General features: G+C 46.1%; 1 protein-coding gene across 3 annotated transcripts in view; it reads left to right on the forward strand.

Moving 5' to 3' along the window:
* Positions 1-340: 340 nt before the first annotated feature.
* NXPH1 (neurexophilin 1) overlaps positions 341-22313 on the forward strand; it is a 139441-nt gene continuing 117468 nt past the window's right edge. Inside the window, exons 1-2 of one of the 3 annotated variants that reach the window (XM_074836468.1) lie at positions 341-1371; positions 2089-2250. In XM_074836468.1, the coding sequence (XP_074692569.1) occupies positions 2197-2250 (54 nt within the window). In that variant the 5' untranslated portion in view covers positions 341-1371; positions 2089-2196. Of the gene's footprint in view, positions 1372-1784; positions 2251-22313 lie in introns of those variants that run through there. The other 2 variants (XM_074836459.1, XM_074836478.1) reach the window with 2 other exon arrangements.

Here is a 22313-nt window from a genome sequence, read left to right on the forward strand (position 1 = left end):
GCTGGCTTGCTTCTTGGTTCCCTTTTGGGAGGTGATAAATCTGAGTTTTGCTATCGAGGCTGGGCATCTGGTAAGGCTGCCTTGTGCTGTTGGTATCCTCCCCTTCACCCTGTCCCAGTGTCACGCTGGTAATGATACTGTTTGTGGGGGTGGAAGGGGGCAGGAAAAACCCCATCGGGCTCCTTGTGAAGAAGAAGGAAAACAAGGTCGACGAGACCTTTCCCTTTGCGTGACCGCTGGCGGGATTCGCCACAGCACCGGCCAGGGACGAGCTCTCCTGCTTCGCTCCGAGGGGCTGTGCAGCTACAGGTTCCTGCTGGCGGGGGAGAAGCGACCCTTTACTCCCAGGGCTTGTCCCCCGCGGCCGCCGCCCGGCCCCGCTCCGCGGCCCCTCACGGCAGCGCCCGGCCTGGGCAGCGCGGGCGCTGCGCGGGGCAGCGCGGGGGACGGTGGGACCCCGAAATGAAAGGGAAGAAGGAAGGAAGAGGAGCTCTCCCAGGCTCCTTCCAGGCGCTGGGCAGCCAGCCGGCTCCCGCGGGCTGGCGGAGAGAGGGAAAGGGGCTGTGCCCCAGCCGGCAGTGCGGGCAGCGGGGCGGGCAGCCCGGGCAGGGCAGGCAGCGCGGGCAGCGCAGGCAGCCCAGGCAGGGAAGGCAACACAGACAGGGCAGGCAAGAAGGCAGGCAGCAGCGCGGGCAGGGCAGGCAGGGCGAGCAAGGCGGACAGCGCCAGGCAAGCTCGCGCCGCCCGGGGAGGGCTCTGATTCATCACCCCGTTCAGAGGAGAGGATGGGACGCCGCTAAACTCCCCTCTCTCCCGCCTCCCTTCCCCCCTCGCCAAGCAAGCCCCCCCTCCTCCCCCCTCCACTGCTCTGCCTCTCTCCCCAAGCAGTGAGGCTCGGACAGTGCTCGGCTCCAGCGCTTTATTTTAAGATGATCGGCCAAGGTCTTTGCAGATAGATTTTATCTGGAGTTAAATAGCAGGCGCTCGCCGCTCCCTCGCCAATAAGTCATTTTTAATAGAGACAAATCGCCCTGGACGCCCCGGAGCGCCGGTGCCGCCGCTCCTGCCCGCGCCCCGCGCCGAAGGCGAGCGGGCAGCCCGGGCAGCTCCCTCCTCCCGTAAGTGTCCTGCTCGGCGGAGCCGAAGCGCGGCCGTGTGCGGAGAAGGGGAGGCGAGGGGGGGAGAGCCTGCCAGCCGCCCCGCCGCCCCGCCAGTGCCTGCGCCGGATGCCCAGCGGCCGCGGGACACCTCGGTGCGGAGCGCGGCGAGGAGATGCGCAGGGGCGGCGGGCTGCGCCGCGGCGCTCAGCCGCTCTAGGCTCGCCCATGGAGCGCCCCGCGGAGCCCCGGCCGCCGTCGGACCCCCCACGCCGTACGTATCCCCGCCGCGGCCCCCCCGCGGCGGCGGGGCTGTCCGCGGGGCGCGGGGGCGGAGGAGGGCTGGGCCCGGGGATGGGGGTCCGCGCCCGTCGGGGCGCCCCGGGGCGCGGTCCCGGCCCGGGGCAAGGCGCGGCGCGCCTTCGGAGCGGCGGGGGGGCGGGTGGGCGCTTGCGGGGGTACGCGGAGCCTGCTCGGGCGTCCCGGGGGCGAGGCTCGTCGCCTCGGCTTTACGCGCCCGGGAGCATCCGGAGCCCCGACCCCGGCGTCTGCCCCTGCCCCTTCCCCCCGCGGCGGCGCCGCTCCGCTCCCCAGCGCGCTGCCGGGGCTCCGCGGCCAACTGCCGGGCGGCTGCCGCCCGGTGCCCGCCGAGGGCGCGCAGGCAGGCAGGCAGGGCAGGCAGGGCAGGGCTGGCGGTGGCACCCCCGGGCCGTCCCAGCCCACACCACGGGGCTCTCCCGCCCAGTAAAAGGGCTGAGCGCCGGGGAGCGCTGCCTACAGGCGCTCTGCAGCCAGCCCGGACCGTGCGATCACTTTGCTCTGACGCTGGATTAACTCGATTTTAATCGTTTTTTGTTTCCCCACCCCCATCCGCACACCCCATCTCCTCCTTCTCTCCCGCCCCCCCTTCCCTACACACCTCTCTTCCCCCCTTGTCTCAAGCCTAACCTTGTCTTGTGGTCATGGGGTCTATAATTTCATTTTTGCCTAGGCTGGTGAGAGCTCTGCTTGTTCTGTAAAGTGGATGTCAGGTGGATCTATGTTCTGGAAGGAACAAAGAGGCAGCGAAGGCAGCGCGGGGGAAGTTTGAGCGGCGAGGATGCAGGCTGTGTACTGGTACGCGGTCCTTCTGCTGCAGCCCACCCTCTACCTGGTGAGTGCCCCCGGCCCCTCGCACGGCTCGGGGAGGGGGTAGTTCGGCGGGGAGGAGGGCACCAGCCTGGTGGAGAACGAACGAACTCACGGCAACTACCGGCGCCCCGCCGCCAGCCCTGCCCCGTCCTCCCGGCGTCGGGCCGGGGCCGGGGCGGGGAGGTGCGGGGCTCGGCCGGGAGCCCTCGGCGGGGCGCGGGACGGGGGGGCAGACCCGCAACTTCTCCTCCGCGGGGAAGCGGCGCGCCGCCGGGTGAGAGCAGGCTCCGGGGCTCCCGGGCCGGCTTCCCCGGTGCCACCTCCCGGGCCGGCTCCCCCGGTGCCGGCGGGTGCACTGGGGCGCCGCCGCGGGGGCGCCCACCCAGGCTGTGGGCTGGAGGCAACTTTTTGCCCTCCGCTCCGTCCTGAGGGTGGGAATCCCTCCTGAAGGGACACCACCACCCCCACAGTGTGCCACCACGGGCGGCGCGGCAGAGGCGTGCAGGCACTCGGCGACGAGCACAGCTGGTGTTATCCGGGTGAAGTGTCAGTGACTTTCTCAGCAAATCTCCTTTAAGATTACCGGGGGAACACGCGTAAACAGCGGCGTTATCTCCTTTAACGCACACTTTACTCCCTCTGCGATCGCACGGAAGAAAACCGAGGCAGGCTGCTCCTTCGCAGCCCCTGCCCTCGCTCGCCTGCGGTGCGTTAAGCGGGCAAGCGCTCGGCGGGAGCTCGACCCCGTGGCGGCGGGGGAGGGAAAAGCCCCTTTTTCCCGGAGGGCGGCCCAGAGAAGCGCCCGGGAGCCTGTGCCGGGGGAGGCGACGGCCCGGCCCGGCTCCGGCTCCGGCTCCGGCTCCGCGGCCGCCGGGCGCTGCCTGCGCCGCCGCTCCCTGCGCTGTCGCGGACCCGCCGCCTGGGGGCGCTGGGGGGCAGCGCGGCGCGGCGCGGCGGCGCGCGGCCGGGCGCGGAGCAGCCAATCCCGAGCGGGCCCGGCGCGGGGCGGGGCGGGGGGCGCGCGCCTCCCGCGGCCGCGCAGCGCCCAGCGCGGCCGCGCAGCGCCGGGGGTCGCGCCCGTCCCGTCCCGTCCCGCGGCCGTGGGTGCCGACTGGGGGCCCGGCCCTCGGCGGGCGGTGCCACGGCTGCCGCGGGCGTCTCTCCTCCCCGCGAATTTTATAGCCGGGGGGTGGGGGGGAGCGGGGAGAAAAGTGCGTGGCAAATAATCTATCAAAAAGCCGGAGCGAGATCGATACGTCGTGTTAAATTTTAAATGTGTTTGCTGGCAGTTAAACTGCTCTCGACTCATTACAACAACAGCGCTGGATTTATTCTAATGCGCTGCGGTCTGAACAACAAGCGCATTAATTCTCCTTTAATTGTAAACTGGGAGCATTTGAAAACCATTCAGTGTGCAAATTATGCTGATTCAATTACCGTTTAGTTACAGACTTCATTACCTGAATGCTTGCTTTTTTTTTTTTTTTTTTTTTTTTTTTCCAGAAGGCTTGGCATTGCAGAGTAAAGGGGACGATTTTCCCGTTTCCGTCAAAACAATACGAAATATGATACCAAAAAAAATATCGTGAATAAAAGATAAGCTAGGGGGAGGGGATGCCCTCTTCGGTTGGGCTGTGTGTTCTGCCAAAACACTCCGGGGGATCCAAAGGATTTCCCTGTCTAACCCGATTCTAACCCGATTCTTCTTTCTGAGTCGGTACTTCCACGTTTATGCCCATCTCTCCCTATTCTCTGTATTTCGGGAGTGACTCTGAAAGTTCGCGTTAGGCCATCGCGTGATAATAAACTGTTTATTAGTGTCGAAGCATGAAGTTTTGATTAAAGCTTCAGCGCGGTGCCGCAACCCAGCCAGGTGCAGCACTTGTGTTGTGCCTCTCCGTGTGTGCGCGTCGCGCTGTGTGGACTAGGGCAGTTTCAATCAGGAATTAAATATTCAGTACCCAACCTGTTAGGAAGGGTAAATGAAATGGCAGCACAACCAGCTTCCTATCGAGTTTGTTAAAAAAATCCTTTTTGAGAGGAGTCAATAGTATCGGGGACAGGGAAAAATAGCATGTTCCCCCTCCGCCTGAACTGGGCGGTGTTGAGTGATAGTGAGGAGCCGCAGCGAGGCTGGGCTGCCTCGACGTTACTCATTTACAGACAGGCTTGTAATTTCTCTTCAGCTAGCACAGGGGCTCTTCACCTAGCAAACCACTGCTCTTTTTTTTTTTTTTTTTTTTTCGCGCCCCCCCCCCCCCCCTTAAACGTCTTCCTAATGAAATCCTGGGGAAAAAAAAAAAAAAAAAAAAAAAGCGCTTCTGCTTTTCTCGCTCTTCTTAATAGAGCCATATGCCATCCAGCCTTATTGCCTGAAATTTATAGAGGTCACGGCCGACCAGAATGAGGAGGAATTTTGCCGGGGTAGAGATGGTTCGCCGTATTATGTTTATTGATAAGAACATTAGTTAGCCTCTGTGAGACATGCATTTTCGCCTTGTTTCGAGCTGTGCAATGTATTGAAAATGTTATATTTGATTTGCGGTGGAAGTGCATTTCCTTTGGCCTAAGCGGATAACTGAGTACTTACTTGGTGGAATTAGGAGTTAATCTTTAAAAGCTTGCAGTTATTTTCTTTCTTTACATTTAGAGAGCTGCAGAAAGTGTTCAAACAGCTACACTCGGTCTTATTTACCATGAGACTCCACTTCACCGTTGCTCTTTCGAAATCAAGTTAGTTCTGTTCTAATGGATAATGTTTTCTTAACTAACAGTGCTGTGCCGAGCTCAAAATCGTCGTTAAGGAAGCACGTAAATATTAAGAAAGAAAAAACACCCGGAGATCGTAGACTCTCTCAGGTTTGAGCTCTGTCTGTTTATAAGGACATTGGGGTTTTACACCATTCCCTTAATGGAAACCTTCTCGTTTAATTCCTGCCTAGTTGCCGGTGAATTTCCAGCCTGACACCACAGGACAATAAACTGCCAGGCTGTTTCTTTTCATTTCTTTCTTTTCCTTTCATGGGTGGAAGCAACATGCTGCAGAAGCGACTACAAAACGCGCGGGCTGCTGGCAAAGACGGCGAGGACCCTGACTAGCTATTTCTCGCTGGGACAGGCCGAACATGACCCCCGAGGAGGCGGCAGATCGCGTCGGTACCGGCTGCCAAGGGACCGACCCTGGCTCGGCGCGGGCGGAGGCCGCCGGTCCTGCCGCTCCCCGGCCGGGCCCTGCGCTGCTCCCCGGCACACCCGGAGCGCCCGGCGGCAAAACGCCTGCCGGGTTGCGGGACTGTGCCCCCGACGTGTTCACAGGCTCTGCCTTCGGCTGCTCTGGGGGGAACTTTCCCGGCACAAGCCAGGAATGAGAACACGAGAACATGCACCTCTTCCGCTGCGGGGATCGACCCGGCTGGAAGGGACTTCGGCTCACGACTTGGGTACTCCTTACCCGGAGTAGCGGGTACGGAACTAAAACCAGTCGGAGTTTTGCGTTGCGTGCTGCTAGGGTAAGGATCCCTCCCCCCTCAGCCCGCCCTCTCCGCTTCCCCCCCCCGCCCCCCCCCCCCAGTTTGTCGTCTTTTCCCAGCAAAGTGTTTCTTCACCGGTGGGTTTGTAAATGAGGACACAGAGCAGAGCAGAGTGGCAGAGAGGTTTAACTCCGTGCAGAATTTAAGCAGCGCACGAGAGGTAATTTTCCACCGCCATCCCCCCCCGCCCCCTCCGAGGAGGGGTGCGAGCAGGTTGTTTCGCGGGGGGAGCTTCTCCGCGCGGCGCTTTGTCAGAGAAGTGCCCACAGCTGCGGGGCTCCCGGGCCCCCCTGTTTTACAGAGCGATGGCTTTGGCAAAGGGTCTTGGAAACAGCCTGCTCACCTCCCACCCGAGCCGGGAGGGGATTTTAACGTCTGTTCCACACCGTCACTGTAGTTTGGAGGCCTTCTGGCAGCCGAGCGGAGCCTTCCTGCAAAAATGTTGTGAATAATAGAGGTTTAAAATTGTTCTCAGCGGTGGCACACTTGGGACGGTGTTTGCTGAGGGGGTAAACAGGGGGTTAGCGGCTCCAGAGTTTGTGTACATTTAATTTCGATCTGTGTCGCACTGTTTGCGGTCATTTCACTCCGGTTAATGAAAGCTATGGAGAACGTGAACAGATATCACGTGCCGGCGAAGATAAGTTGATTTTTTTTTTCTTCTTCTTTTTTTTTTTTTTTTTTTTTTTCTTAAAGATAGTTGCTGATTGTGTCCTACTTTGTCGTGGGAAGAAAAAAACCCCAAACCTCTAGAGGCAGCGAAGATAAAAGAAAACAAAAAACAAAAGAGACGGAAGGCATTGTCCTATCATAATCACCACCCACAGTATTTCTTCAGAGGCATTTGGTGCTGAAAGCATTCGGGTATTGCTTTTTTCCCCCCAAATAAGCGATTTCTTGCAATTTTGAATTTGACGTCGAAGGCGGGGGGGAGGGCGGGGGGGGGGGGGGGGAGCGCTTAGCGCGGAGGGAGAGAAGTGGCTTTTTGTGCGAGAGAGTTTACGTAGCCTTGAGACGATCCCGCTCACTCTTTGTAAAGGAGTTTGAGAGACGCTTTCGCGGTGGTGTAGGGGGAATAATTATCCTTTCAGAAGGTAAGGCACGGGAATAGCAACCGGACTCGGATCTCGTGTAGGCGAAACAAACTTATCTGCGCTTTAGGGTTTGTTTTTTTTTTTTGTTAAGAGGAGGATGGTGCATTCTTTTCCGGGCTTCCTTCCTAAACACCAGGGACCTGCTCTAGGAGTTTAAGAAGGGGCTTCCCCGCACTGAAATTCCTTTTTTCTGGTGCTTAGTACACACTATTTTAATTTCTTAAATCTCTGGAGTAAGCAGTCTGGAACAGATTTCACCTTTTAGGGAGGCACCTGAATATAATCCAAGATTCCTGCCTCACTTTGACTAGCCAAATCTTCCAAGTCGGTACCTAGAGGTATCAATTTTAAGCTATTTAATATTTCCCTGCGTCTCTAAACCGCCATTTTAATTAACAAAAAGCCAATTTCCCAGTCGTCTTGGAAAGTGCGGTGAAGCAGGTTAGGAAACCAATTGCTCGGAATAGCCAGCACTTGGAGAAAATGAATGTGTGAGCCGTCCTTCCCTCCCTAGGATTGCCTCTCTTCTCCCGATTGGGTCTGGGTGAAGTTATGCTGTGATTTATCAGATAGTTTAACACCCAGCTCGCTCTTCTTGTAAGTCAGCATTAAACCACCTCCTGGGTGCTTTGTAAATACAGCTTTAGCATTTTTTTCATGCAGCAGATTGACATGTTGACAATTCTGCTTTAAGGAATGTGACAATAAAGTGGAAAACCAAAGGCTGGCAAGCACTTCATCAAGGATAAAAAGGTTCTGCTGTAAGGATGTCACTCAATTTATTGTGAAAGTCGAATGAATTACGTTTAATGAAAGTGCTCCCCAGATGAATATTACCAGCAATTTCCTGAGTTGGCTCTGTCAGATTGATATGAGGAAATGCCAACCCATATCAAAAAAGATCTCCAATCTCAATTACTATGCAAGCTTTCGAAGAGCTCCTTTTATTGATATGATATATATTGGCGGGTTCTCAATGCTGTGGAAACTGCTCTGTTCAACAGGACAGCATATTTCCTACTTTTTTGTTTAACCCTACGTTTTTCTGGCCGTTGTTTAAACTTAAGCGAGTGCCCTTCTTTTGGAGGGGAAACCGCCTCTCGTCCCCTTTCACTTTCCGTGACCTAGAGAGACCAAAGTTGTGTGTCTGGCAGAGAGCACGGGCGATGCTCATTGCAGGAAGTTTGTTCAGCCTGGATGGACAAAGCCGAAGGTCAAGAGAAATAACTCGGCTGAGACAATGGCGTTGGATCCCCTCATATTCAGGGTATTTCTAGGCGAAAATCCAGAGCACGGTAATGTTTATTACGACTAGCAATCCCAACATTCCCGCCCTTTCTTCCTCATTCCTCTAGGGCTTCTTTGGGCAAATTAGAAATTCACTAAGCCGGCGAAGAGAGAAAAGCTCTTATGTCGCCTCATCTACATAAGAATTGACTTCGTGAGAGGCTTTTCTGTTCTGTTTTAACTGCTATGACATCGGTCTCTGTTTAGGAATACAGCTTCTCTTCCCAGAATCCGTCTTGCTGGGCTTGTTTGTGGTTAAAGAAGGGATTCAGTCAGCTTTCTTCTATCACTTCCCCGTTCTCTTTCAATTTTTAAATCGAAGAGGAGACAGAGGCGATATTGAAGGACAACCGGGAGGTGCTCGGTACTCCGCAGCAGGACGGGGACATGGGCACCCTCACGCGTGGAGCCGCGCTCCCTGCATGCAGCATTAAAGAGGAAGCAGAAAGAGCTTGTCCTCATCACATGTCGCTTTAGTTTAGGTTCCCAATTTCCTGTTCGCTGCCGAATCCGCGTCTAAAACTTTCTTCAGGGCACGACGGGTCCACGGGATTTTATTTTTTTTTTTTCTTTAAGTGTGTTTTTTCCCTCTCTGTCGGAGATGCTGAACGTTTCGAGCCGCGAAAGGCTAGTGCAGGCGCTGCGGGGAGAGCGGACAAGGGCTTGCAGACGGGCCGGCACAAGGCTGACTTTGAGGGTCCCTGCCCGCTCCGCGGCTGCCGCGCCGCGCCCAGCCGCCCGGGCCCAGGACTGCCCCCGCCTTCGCCCGCCCCCGGCCTCGCCGGCTCCCGGCCGCGCCGTGCAGCACCTCGGAGAGCTCCCGGGCCGGCGGGAGGGCGGGCAGCGGCGCCAGCCCCGCGGGCAGCGCCCAGCCCCGCGGGCAGCGGCCAGCACCGCGGACAGCGCCCGGCCCGGCACCGCCCCACTCCCCGCCCTGGCACCGCCCGCCGTGCGCTGCCGGGGACCAGGCCGGCCCCCCTTGGAAACCCTCTGTCCCGGGCCGGCCCGTGTTTCGGGCCACGGGTGGTCAGACCTCACCCGCAACCCGCTCTGGGCTTGGGGTTTGGCTGCCTGCGTTAGTTTTCCTGAAGGAAGAGGTAGGCGGGTGCACCAGCAGACTGATGTATTTACTGTTGCTGCTGACGGGCTTTCGTTTAATGGCGAAGCAGCTGCTTTATTTTCTAGGGCAAAACTGACCAGGGGGGCAATACGTGACTGTAGAGGGGAACAGGGATGGGATCTTGGATTTAACCATCTAAGATCCCTGGCAGGATGAATCTGGGGATCAGGAATGGTGTTCCGGGACACTCGGGTTTGTCTCATTCTATCGCAGTTCCACAGCAGTTCCACAGCAGTTCCTCCTTTTGGAGAGAGACACCCAAGAGCATTGGAGTCCAAATGGGCGGTGGGACACAGCTGACACTGAGACATGAGAGCAGGCAGTGATTAATTAATAATGACACTTCCTATCCTGTGGGTCATGGCAGGTGTGGCTCTCAGACATAGTTGATGTCATTTTCGTGGTAGTGGCACTCTGAGACACCTCTGAGGGGCAGCCAGATCTTGCTCCCTCCACTTGCTTGTGTCCTGGCAGCCAGTCCTCAGGGTATCTCCAAGCTCCCTCCTTGCATTCAAGAGGAGATAATCGCAGGCAAGTGCCTCAACTACTGTAAATCCCCACTCACTGTCGACAGAGCTGTCTTCTAGAGGTCTGCTGCCTGAAAAACACTTGTCAATGAAACACTGACTTTTGACAAGGCAGGTGTAAGTGGATGACTGATGGAGAGTCCTTCAATAAAAGAATGTGATGGGAATTGACTGGGCTGAGAGGAAAAACAACCCACAATCCCCACCAATCTTCCAGACAAAACCGTAAGCCATTTATTCCTGATCCATATTCTCCCATGAATACCAGTAGCGATTGTGATGCTTTTGCTAGATGTGAACATTTTCCAGTCCCTTTTGATTACACCATGTCCCCATGTGTGGTGCCTGGAAACTGTATTGTCTGCTTCAGAGATATTGCTTTTATCTTCCAAATGCCACCCTCATTAATGTCAGTGTCTCACAGTCCAACTAGTGACAAATGTCTCAGGGACATTCATCCGCCTTGCACAGTGCATCCGTCTCTCCAGGTGCCCTGTCTTTTCTTCTCCAAGGAGTGGTTTAGTAATATTTTCTCCCTTGCCCCCTGTGTCTGCTGTAAAATGATTTGTCCACTAGTTGGTCTCTGTCCTGTCCGTTCACGTGTTAGTTTTGTCAGTGCCCTCTGGGGTATCACCTCTCCTGTTAATCTGTTTCATCACCTCGATGACCGATTGACCAGTGCATGGAAAGGTAATCTTCTCTTTCCACATCTGCAGATTGTTGAAGAGGGAGAAATTAGGCTTTTTTGCTTTCTGGGACCCTACCATATAATAACGATACTAGTGCCATATTTTCCTCTAATTTCATTTTCTACTCCAAACTTGATGCAAAAACTAAAGAATGAAGAGCCTGGTTGTTTCTCTGTGTGTGTAGCCTGGTTGTTTCTCATTACGTGCACTTGTGATTGTTCTTTTTTTTTTTTTTTTTTTTTTTTTCTGAACTTTTGAAAAACTAATAAGTATGTTATTTCTTTTTCTGTTTCCTTAAACTTTTGTGATAGCAGGACAGGATACCTAGGCTTCCTTTTAGTAGCAGAGCTGACAGCCAAAATAATACCAGGAAAGAAGTGATCTGGTAGCCTCAGTTCTTGGAAGCACCTGTAATTAAAATATTTTATATATATATAAAAAAAATATATTAAAATTATATTGTTTATTTAGAAAGAAAAGAGTCACTTACTTAAAATCTAACCAACACAGCATCCTCTGTTGAAAAAGAAAAGATGTTGTTTACCTTCCTAGTTAGAACATCTGATGCTTCTATCCAGAAATTCCTGCACTCAGTGATGATTTCTAACAATTCCAGTTGTTTTGGATCTGGCTCTATGAGTATATTGCTTCTGCCTGATACTGCATACCTATGTCAGAAGTAACATAAGTCATATTACAGATGATTACTGACTAGCATGTCTTATGCCCCTTCCCCCCTTCCCTGCCCCCCCCGCCCTGTCATGTGAGCCCTGCATTATGTGGGAGTTCATTTTCAGCTGGCACAGTATTTCCTGCATTTGTCTTAGAGGTGGGTGTGAACCACTAGGAAAAAGGAACCAAGAAGACACACTCTAGCCCTATATTGAGATCACTATTGAAAAACAAAGGCTCCTACACAGAGGATCCTATGGCCCGATCCTGCAGTGTTATACAAGATAGGATTCCTATGTAAATCAGTGGTTTACTTGTGTGGGGACAGATTCTGTCTCCTGTTGAAGATTAAGTAGACTATTTCTATCACTGAGAATTGCTTGTCATTATTCAGATGCCACTTTAAATTGGGAGTGTAATTGGCAGCTCTTAAAAAATTTTAACTAATGGAATTTCTATTATGGATAGTTCAGACCACCTCTACCATAATATTTATTCGCACAGTCATTTCTATAAGCCATTCTTGATTGAACTTTAGAAAAACAGTTCTTCTGCTAGGCTATTTTGTCAAGAAATGTTGTTGTAGGCCTTCAGGTATATAAAACTGCTTATATAAAATTAATGGACTGCTTTTTATATTTACAATCTCATCCATAGCATTTGAGGTCTTGCAAAAGAAGGTATGGTCTTAAAATAGGAGTAACATTAAACCTGTGTCCTCACAGTTGCTGCACTGTCAATAGCAATATTGTAAATTATTGGTCTGTTTAAAATCAGAATGTTAGTCCATAATTTGACTCTAATTTAGAGTAATTTCTCTTGTCACTTTCTGCAGCTACTCTGTATTACATACAGTTTTTTCTTAATGTTTATGTGGGAACGCTTTGCACCTTGAGAAGATTTTCTAAGCAATATTACTAGGTAAAACATAGCAATAATACTGTAGCTTTATGGAGGACAATTGCTGAGTGAACAGATCTTTAAAGAGCAGGGAAATAAGATGGAGTACAAATACAGAGATGTGACATAAAAGATATGCATAATAAATAGCACATCAAAACCTTCACCATCAAAAAAGATGGGCTCCATCCTGCTGCCTTCATCTGTAATGGATATTACCTTAACAATTTTATATTCCTACTTATTTCTTCTCCCTGCTTCCACAAACAATTCCATTTGCTTAATTGGCTTGCTTGTAGTAGATGGTACTGTAGTACATGCTGCAAACAGATGTGCAAGTGTATGACCCTTTAGTAACACTACTTTCTAATATCTGAATTATAAAACATTGGGATTTTGAGTAGTTATTCGCACAAAGGATATCCTTAACTTCAGCGGAGCCACTTCTGTGAGTGGTCACTTGGAGTGAGTAAGGACCAACATCGTCTGGCCCCGGATAAGACAGTGCTCCGTGTGAATCATCTCCTGTATCTATCTTCAGCTTCTTTCTACTGAATCAAATGGTGGCACCTCTTGCTGTGTGCCTCCTTCCTCTGTGAGCAGCTCTGCTGGCTTTACGAGCACTAGTCATTGCAATAAGATACTATCCCACAGAATTATAAATATATCAGAAAGTAGTTTGTGTTTGCATCTTAAATGCACAGAATATTTGCTAACTAGAGCAGAGCGTAAGTCTCGCAAAAGTTATTGGGTGGATTAGCAGATTGTAATGATATGGTTCAGTTTTTCTGTGTAATGCAATCCAAATGAATATGGAAATGTGTGACTAAGTACATTAGAGGAGGTGCGAGTGCTGCTTTTATTCTTCACAATTTATAGAATATTCTGAAATTGTGGGGTTGTAGCAGACACTTCAGAGTAGATGCTAATGGCTTGTAACTACATTTTAGAAGCAAAACACAAGCTTAAGTGAAGTCAGGAGACTCGCTCATGTATGCTTCAGTGCTTTACTGAACTAGGACTGTAAGAAAGTGAATGCAGAATGGTTTTTGCGTTTCTGTTTTTAGGATATAAAATGTTCTTATTCTGTGCCAGAAAAGATCACACATCTATATCTTTATAAATGTTACAAAGTAATATTTTTGTGAAGAACTTCCTGAATTTTCCTCTGGGCTATTTAAGATCTGTTACAGAATTATGCTTGTAACCAAGCATTACACTACCTGTCATTCCTTATCCTACACATATTTTCTTTATTATTATTGGATAATTAAAAATTACCCATTAATTATTGGATTTTTTTTTTGTTTGCTTAATTCTGAATCTTTGGAGTCATGACTTGTGATTTATTCTGACTACTGTTTCAGCTTCTGAAGTAATGCTCTGCAAAATATCTTTATCTTTGAAATGAAATTAAAGTTAGGCTGTTAGGCTTTTCAAATAGATAATTCATTTGTCCCTTTTTTTTTTTTTGGTAAATGTGTTTTTGAAGTATCTAGGCACCATCACTTACTGTTTTCTAGAATTACTAAGAGATGCAGATGGTGGCATATCTTAGAAGGCCATGTGTGGCCCGTATGCAGTATTATATTGGTGCTCTAGATTTGAAGTCTTGACTGCTATTGATGTACATATTTTGCAGACCACTGCAGATTTTTTTTTTCCTTTCAGAAGAAATATGTACTTGAATGATGACCATGTAAGCCAAAAAATATACCCTTATTTATTCTTCTATGAGAGACTTGCATGTTGATTCAAGACCATTCAGACTCATGAGAACTTTGCTATTGATTTATCTGGTCATAAAAAGGTGTCCTTAGCTTGATAAATATTTCCATTTTTATAAGGTGGTTTGGAATGATATTTCATTACATTTTAGCTTGAGTTGCTTTGTATGAATTGGCTATTCATAGCTAGAACAGGAAGGAAGAAGTAAGCATTTCTAATAAACATGAAAGAATATGTACGTATGGCTATATGGTATTCATAGCCTTTGATCTGAGCAACTTAGTCTCCTGTGAAGTTAAAAAGATCTCAGTCGGCTCTATAGGCTTCCATTTCTAGTATTGTTTCTGTCATTGTGGTATGGTTTAGTAAGTTTACCCAGAAGACTGTCTTCCTGTCTTTGGTCTGCCTTGAGATCCTACCTTTAGATTCAAGTCCTTTTGTTCTCTGGCAGAATGGCTCAATGGCTACAGTATTCCTTCACCTAGAGTCATGACTACATGATTTGTCCCTAAACTTTTATGTTTTGTTTTATCCAGGCGGGACAGTGTTAGTCATCTATGTCTGGCAAAAAAAAAATAAAAATGAAGCTGTGCTGCCAGCCGTTTTAGGTGGATGATTTGCTTTAGCTCAACAGGTGGAGCTGTGACTTCGCTAGCCTGTTGATTCAGGCTAAAATTCAGCTAGCTGGACAGGTCCCTGACTCAGTTTTGCTCATGTATTTTACATTCCCTAAATTTGCACCTACATTTCCGTTGCTCATAGAAAGTTTTTAATCTCCTGACCTGTAAAGCACTTCAGGCAATGAGAGGCATATGCACTCACGTATTCATCAGGAAAAGTTGTTCATTGGTGGGAATGTAATGGTTCTAGGGGGCTGCTATGGAAGTTTTTTCTACCCTAGCTTTGCATATTAATGGAGAAATTAGACTGAGTCTAAGACGGTATTTCCACTTAGCTCTCTTTGAGTATGGTCCATGTTGCATGACTGATTTAAGATGAATCCCTGAATTCTAGGAATTTTCTGTGCCCTGCCTTTTTGTTAGGACCTCAGAGACTGTAGAAATGTTTGGAATAATCATCTCTTCAGCATGTTTAGAAAAGACTAGTTACGGTGGATTTGTGTTAATAACTTCTGAAAAAACAGCAAACTCATTGCTTGTGTATCCTGTAATTCTCATTTCATAGACTGCTAGCAACTCCTATGGGCCATGGGTTATGTTGCCCTTTTAAACTCGATTTAGCTGCAGCTGATCATGTGGTAGTTGGAATAATGGATGAAAGATCATTCTGTGTTGGGAAAACATATTGCAGAAAAACAGGGGAGTGCTTGAAATGAGTTGGGATAATAACATGAGGATCCACCTATAAAATTATTGCTTCTCAGAAACTTTCTATTCTCCTGTATTCTCATCCTTTTCTGTTCATTTTTCAACATACACCTGTGTAAACTTGTTTTGTCTGATGAATGTTTAGAGAATGATCGTTTCCGTATGGATTTGTGCATTCCTGGGTAAGTCAGTGGTTCAAACATAATACTAGATGTTCACTAATCAGATCAGAAGTGTTCCTGATACTACACTTACAGTGTCAAAGTCAGTTAGGGGAATAAAGACAGTACTAACTGAAGACTTCAAGTCACACCATCTCCAGTACAGAAATAATCATTGCAATTAGATGAAGCAAAGAGCTCCCAAAAAACCTCCAGACTAAAATATGCTGAAAACATTCACTAAATGCTTATGAATAAAAAAAAGCTGGAATCAAAATGGGAGAGGCTATTTCATGAACAGAAATGTAGGGTGATACTGTAGGGTAAATTAATCAAATAAATTGTTTGCTATTAATAATGTGACCAGCTATAGTCAGATTCCAATAAATGTGCCCAGTGGGGATGGAAAATCTACCCAACTGAAATTACACTGATAAATTTATCCTACTTTCCAATGCCTTCTGAGTATGTATTTAGGAAACACAAGCTGTCATAAAGATAGCCTGACAGAAAATGGAGTCAGTCAATCTTTTTTTTTTTTTTTTTTTTTTTTTTTTTAATTGAGAGAGTTCTTTTTGACAGTGGCAGTAATTTTCAAGTTACTTAAAGATGTTAAATGTATCACTGCTTAAGTAGAGAATTCTTAGCAGAAATGTCAGCATAGAAGTGACCTCCAGTGGTTACAAAAATAAACTTGAGGTTATGCTCCTTTGTTTGTTTTCATGGTAAGTAAACACAGTATGGGAGCTACCTTTTTTAAAAATCACATGGTTTGACTTGTTTAGTACCTAAGGAAGGTTTGCTGTGGTCACCTCTACTTTTGCTAGAGGACTAGTTGGGAATGGGAGAGAATGCATGTTATTAGCTATCATGCCTGAAGAAACAGAGGTTCAACTTTAATGAAATCCTGTTGGTTCTAAAATATGAATGAGTCACTGAAGTTACATAGAAATAAGTACAATAATCAAAAGGTAATCCCAGCACAAATTCCTTCTTAGAAATCAAAACAAAATCTCAAAGAAAACAGAATCTGAAAAAAGATTCATTCTGTCCCAATTCCTTAGCTTTCACAGTATTTACTCCTTTGATGTCTATTTCTACAAGAGTCTGTCTCCTCCAAGCCTGGACCTCTATTTTATTCTTGGGTATTTGAGAATCATTTACACAGCATCTGGAATTATTAGTGACTGAGTCAGTGTTACCCAACAAACCTAGGACTGACTTCAGTCACAGACTCAATTTAAGGCTGAACTCTTAATTTAGGATTTTTTTTTTTTTCTTATACAGTATTACTGCCGCTGAGCACAGTAAAGAAACATTGCAAATATCCAATGAAATGACTGTGCAGAAAATTTCTCTTACAATATTCTTTATTTTTCATCTTTGTTGTCTTGTACCAAAGCTTCAAAGCTTTAGTTGGTTAACTACTTCATATTCACTTGCTTCATGATTACTTCACATCAACCATGCACTCAAGCTCTGGCTTTCCTTAGTGTGGTGATTTCAGTTCATGACAGTCTGAATATCATCTCTGGACATTTTTCAGAGTGCATGTCCTCACTGTACAGTACCTTTTCCATGGCTGATATAAGTCAGACCACAGCAATCTTGTTTTGATCATTCTGGACTCAGCTGTCAGCTTCAGTCACCCATTCAAGCATCCTATTAGTCAGTTGTAAGAAGCTAACAACACATAGATAAGCTCTGCACCCAGATAAATGGCTGCACCTCACATTCAGCTATCACTTACAACAGAATTAGTATCAGCTGTGATAGTTAGACTTCTGGTTACTTTTGAGCTTAAATACTACCACTGCATCCTAAAATACTAAAGCTTCTCTAGTAATTGTGCTCTTGACTCACTGAGGCACATGAAAGCAAAAAATAGAGCAGTGCTGGCCATTTGGAAGTAGTTCCAGCCGGATCTGTAACACCCTAGATTTACAAAAGATATGGTAGGGTCACAGGACTTTTCCACTCTCCATTTCCTTTGTCCCCCATCCATATTTTTCTCATCAGCCCAGTGGCTGAAGCCCTTGCTATGGATTTAAGAGATGCAATTTCTTCCTCTGCTTCAGGAAATGTGAACCCAACACTCACAATTCTGAGGTAATTGCTTTAAGTGCTGCCTGGTGGAATAATGTGAGGAATTGTCTTATTTTCCTTGTTCACTTTATTCTGCTTGGTTAGTACACTCAGGTACTCTTTCACTCAGGAAACAGGATCTCCTCATAGGTAAGTTCTGAGACAGCTGTGGCATGAAGTTTTTCTCTCTTGCTCTTTTGCCCTATGTGTATGAGTTCATTCATAGTGGAAGCACTTCAGATTTTGAGAGCCCTATATCAGAAAAAAGGTTTATTCTGATGTGAAGGAAATTGTTGAACCAGGAAGTTGAAATTATGTTGCCTTGCCAACTCTATCCATTGGACATATTAACAACAGTAAAATAAGGCGCTTAATTCTAGGAGCAGTTTATGCCTTGGAACTGTCAGAAAGTGTTTAAGTTAATTCCTTGTCTTCCTTTGGTTGCTTAGTTTGGACAGTTTAGTAGCTTTTGTGAATTATGTTTTCAGAAAATTTCTCCCAGCGGGGTTATGTGGATATTTAATTCCAGGTTATGAACTCTAACAGGTCCTTGGGACTGAGAGAGTGAACACTTCATTGTAGTAGTCATAGCCTTGAGGCTCTTCCAAAATTGCTACTACTAAGCATAAACAGTCTTGTGCTTTCCTGTTTTTAATGTGCTTGCTGGACCTCCTTTATCTTCACAGCTACATCCAAGTCCAGTTCTTGTCCTTACATTTAAAAAAACCCCTGCCAGTCTGTCATAGCACAGTTAAACAGATTTCTAAAAGTAATTAATTATGTGCCCAAGATCCTGAAGGCCTTTTCCCTTTTCCCTTTTCCCTTTTCTGCCATACTTATGGTTAGCCATGGGTGTATATCGTTAGCTTGAAACAAGCTGTCAATTTGCAGGCCACTACCCTCACTTCCTGTCAATTATTTTTAGGCTTCTAATTTCCTTTGTTTAATGATTTGTATTTTTCACTCTCCATAAAAATCCATCAACAAACTACTGCATGCTTTCTTTATGTCTGTCTGCCTCTTCATCCTCAGTGTACCAGCAGGAGTTGTCGGTAAAAAGAGAAGAACTTGGCTCCAGTATTTTCTTTTCTTGGTCTAGGATATCAGGGGCAAGGATTGCAGGGATGTTCTAGCTTGGTGCATCTAGCTCTGTGGGCTGAAGAAAGTGAGCTCTATTTTGCAGAGCTGAAACGTGTATAGGTTATTCCAAGCAAATAGCTCTGAAGTTGAAGCATGTAAAGAACATTAGTGATTTTTACCTGTAGAAGCTGAGGTGCTTCAGGGAAGAAGTAGTTAAGATTTGAGATTAAAAACACCCAACAAAGTAGACTGGCTTTGAATGGGCATTTCAAGAATTGTAAAAATTATATACCTGACAAAAAGGCCATGCCCTACCACTTTTCAAATGTTTTTCTTTCTCCGAAAAGGCAACATTAGGACTTCTCAAAGAAGAACTGTTTTTTTCAAAGCAATGTATATTTTCCTGTAATCTTGTTCTCTAAACCATTTTGTGTTAAACCTTCCACAACAACTAAACAAATATTAAGGCAGATACCTTGCAAGGAAAATTTTACTCCAAGTGGTTAGAGTTCAGCAAAATTATAAGCAACTGAAAAAAGGTCTTATTATGGGAAGTTTCAGGCAACCTTAATCATAGCCATTGCTACCAGAACCATCTATAATTTATAGACACATGTACCCTCCTAGATGCTGTGTGTGACAGTACTTTCCCAAATGGTCTTATCCTATAAATACCTTTTGCACTTTTTTAAACGTTGTGCTTTGGAGAAGCTCAAAGTGTTAAATAGAACGGTTAGAAGAATGCAGTTATTGTTATTATTTATAATTTCTTTATAATGTTGTCTACTGTATAGTGGTTACAGACCAGAATTTTAGTAATAACTTTTTCATCATGAGATCCTTAGAAAGGACAGAGGAAATACTGGGATGTAATGGATAGATTTTTTTTCTTATAATTCTTTTTAAAATTAAGATTGGCAGATACCCACATTCGGTTTGCATAATGAAAAATGCTGTTCTTAAATACTTAAATGTGCAGATTGTATCAAATTATACATAGGTTTAATTATTTTCTAAATATACTCTTCTAGAAGTATAGACATTATAGTGCTATTGGTCCAGAAGAGTGCGATATATTTCTTTTCAAATAAGGCTTTGAATAACCCTGCCATCTCTTTATGGGTAGACCTTTTAAATCTGTACAGCTGAAACATGTACCTTGTTATAGCAGCTCAAACGTAATTAGTGATCACTTTGTGCAGAAACAGCTAAGGGACAAAAAAAACAGTCTCTCATTATTTCTTATTTCTCCATCTTAAAATAAGGAGATTTTTCAACTGGTAAATGAAAATAGATCACCAGTGCCACCAGATCTGGCTGAAATGTACTGGTAGCACGATTAAGAAAGTCCTGCTTCATTTCAGGCTACATGTGACCTTGGGAGAGCTCAGTTATGCCTTGGGACAAAAAAATTTAATGTTTCATTTTGTAGCGGTACCATCTTTCACCTTTATGTGGATTTAAAAATGTAAATAAAATTGCTTTCTGTCAATGGTCTATGTGAAGGTCACAGTCATATTCACCATGAGAATTCAAACTGCCATTTGACCCATCATTGGTTCAGTAGATAACAATGCATTCTATTCACTTCCAGTAATCTAAATTTGTAAGCATTTTATAGCCCAATATTTTATGCCTAGTTGCAAAAAAGTAAGAAATAAACCTTTAACTACTTCATTTTAGATTTATTTACAGAATAACTGTGTATCAAATAGAGAAGTTTTTTAGAATGCCAAGACATCTTGTATTACAGTCTTGCAAAAATGGCAAGACAGAGTACTTTAAAAGATAGGAGGAATGAGACTAGCAAAAGAGTTCAAGGGCTCTCTCTCAGTTTTAACTTCTATGTGCTTATCTCACGCAATTCTCTCACAGATCATCTTTGTGGCAGCTTTGACATAAATTGTATTCTTCTAAAATTGAAAACCAACAAAAGCCACTGTGCCTGCTGTTCAGAGGTGGGGATGGATAAAAAACAGTTTTAATTTAGATGATATGGTGTAAATGGGATTTTTCTAGTTTTGGCAATGCAAGACCTGGGAATAAGTGTGAGATTTGTTTGCCACAATGAAGACTACCCAAGTGCCTGCAGATTTCTCTCTGGATATCTGGAACATTTGTTGGCTGGAGCTTCAGCTGGTATTAAGTCCGGATGGTTCCCTTGATCTGGCCATATGTGACTATACATACCTTCTGCTGTTGCTTCCTCTCTTGGCTAGCAGACCAGTTGCTCTGAAAGTGTGTAAGATGTCATGCTTTGAGACAGAAACAAACCCTTAAATGTGAAATGTTAGCATGAGACTTTCCTACATGTAACTAATTCTGCATTTGCTCAGTACAAAGAATAGATATTCCTTTCACTGGAATGTGAACAATATCTTATTATTAAATATTTCTGTGCTGCATTATTTAGAGCTTCCTTAGAAAGACCTGACATTGACCATAGGTAGACTCAGGACACTAGATTAGGTAAACTGATTTGGCCATTACTTTGTTTCTGTATCAAGTGGAACACACTGAATACATGTTACTATGAGATTATCTCCACCTATTTGAAAGTAACTGGTGAAAGCTAACTACTGTTAGACTACAAATGCTTTATGGCAACAGAATTGTGATGGAAACCACTTCCCAAACTCCCCCTAGATATCCATAGAGCTCCAACAAGATCTGACATAGTATTAAATGAAGACACTGTGGACTAAATTTTTACAAAAATATTCTTAAGTCTTCTGTGGTGGGATTTCATATAACTTATATTAGGAACAGAAGGAGTTGTCACTATCTGGTAGTGGAGAATTTAACACTTCTCATAGAAGAGATGTCTGTAAAGAGTTACTGTAGAGAACATACTTGTTGCTCTTTCTTAAAACACAGCTGCATAGCCAGATGCAGACAACTATGGGCTTGGTTAGCCTGTCTTTTGAGCTAGGGGAACAGGAAGCATCCCTAATCCTGAACATATATAGTTGAGTTAGGAATGAGTAGTATTAGAGCAAAGAACTCCTGCCTCTTAGATGAACTATTAGTATGGGTGCAGCTGTGCACAGATGTAAATGGTTTTAGCTTGGAAATTGCTCACATACAGGTGAAGAAATGCACTGTATTTGACCACACAGATACATTCTTGGTGAGTTCTGTCCTGAACCTCAGCATAGATGAACAAGATGAATATTGCATCTGAGACACAGGAGTAGGAGATCCATCTTCCTGAAATTGTCTCATATTTCCTCTTGTCAACTACTTTTCTTGATCTTTGCTTACAAAGGTATTTCTAGGCTCAATAAGGGATATGAGGGAAGTGTTTATTTGCAGTATTCACCGTCAGTCTCAGCTTGAAGGAAAATAGGTGAAAGCAAGCCCAGGAGTCTAAAGGAAATGCTTCTTGTGTTTATTAACCAAGAGGGAATATTTTTCAGAATGGATGTGTTTAAAAGGAGTCCTCTCTTAAGCTCAATGAGATATAAGAATATGTGCTGGCTGTAACCAAGATTACTACATGGTCTGGAGAAGTGAAGCTTGTTTTGATTTTGTTTTTTCTTTCTTTTGTGTTTTTATGTTATCCCTTTGAGGAAAAGTACAAGCAGAAGAGAGCCCTAAGGGTTATAAACTGTACTCTCAATATATTATAAAAGGCAGTAAATGTGGAAAGGAAAGTGTAATAGTTGCCTATGCTAGACACAGTCTGATCTAAAGCCCATCAATGAAATGGGTATTTTTCTCACTGCTTCTAGACAAGTTTAACAAAGTTCCACCCCTCCCCTTCAACAAAAAAACCTTGCAACAAGCAAACTAACAAATCAGAAGTTCAGGGGAACAAAAGGTGCTACACATTTTGGTCACATCTAGTTTTAGATGTTCAACTCCAAACACTTACATCACTT

This window comes from Strix aluco, chromosome 1 (assembly GCF_031877795.1).
Source record: "Strix aluco isolate bStrAlu1 chromosome 1, bStrAlu1.hap1, whole genome shotgun sequence".
In the NCBI taxonomy this organism is placed as follows: Eukaryota; Metazoa; Chordata; class Aves; order Strigiformes; family Strigidae; genus Strix; species Strix aluco.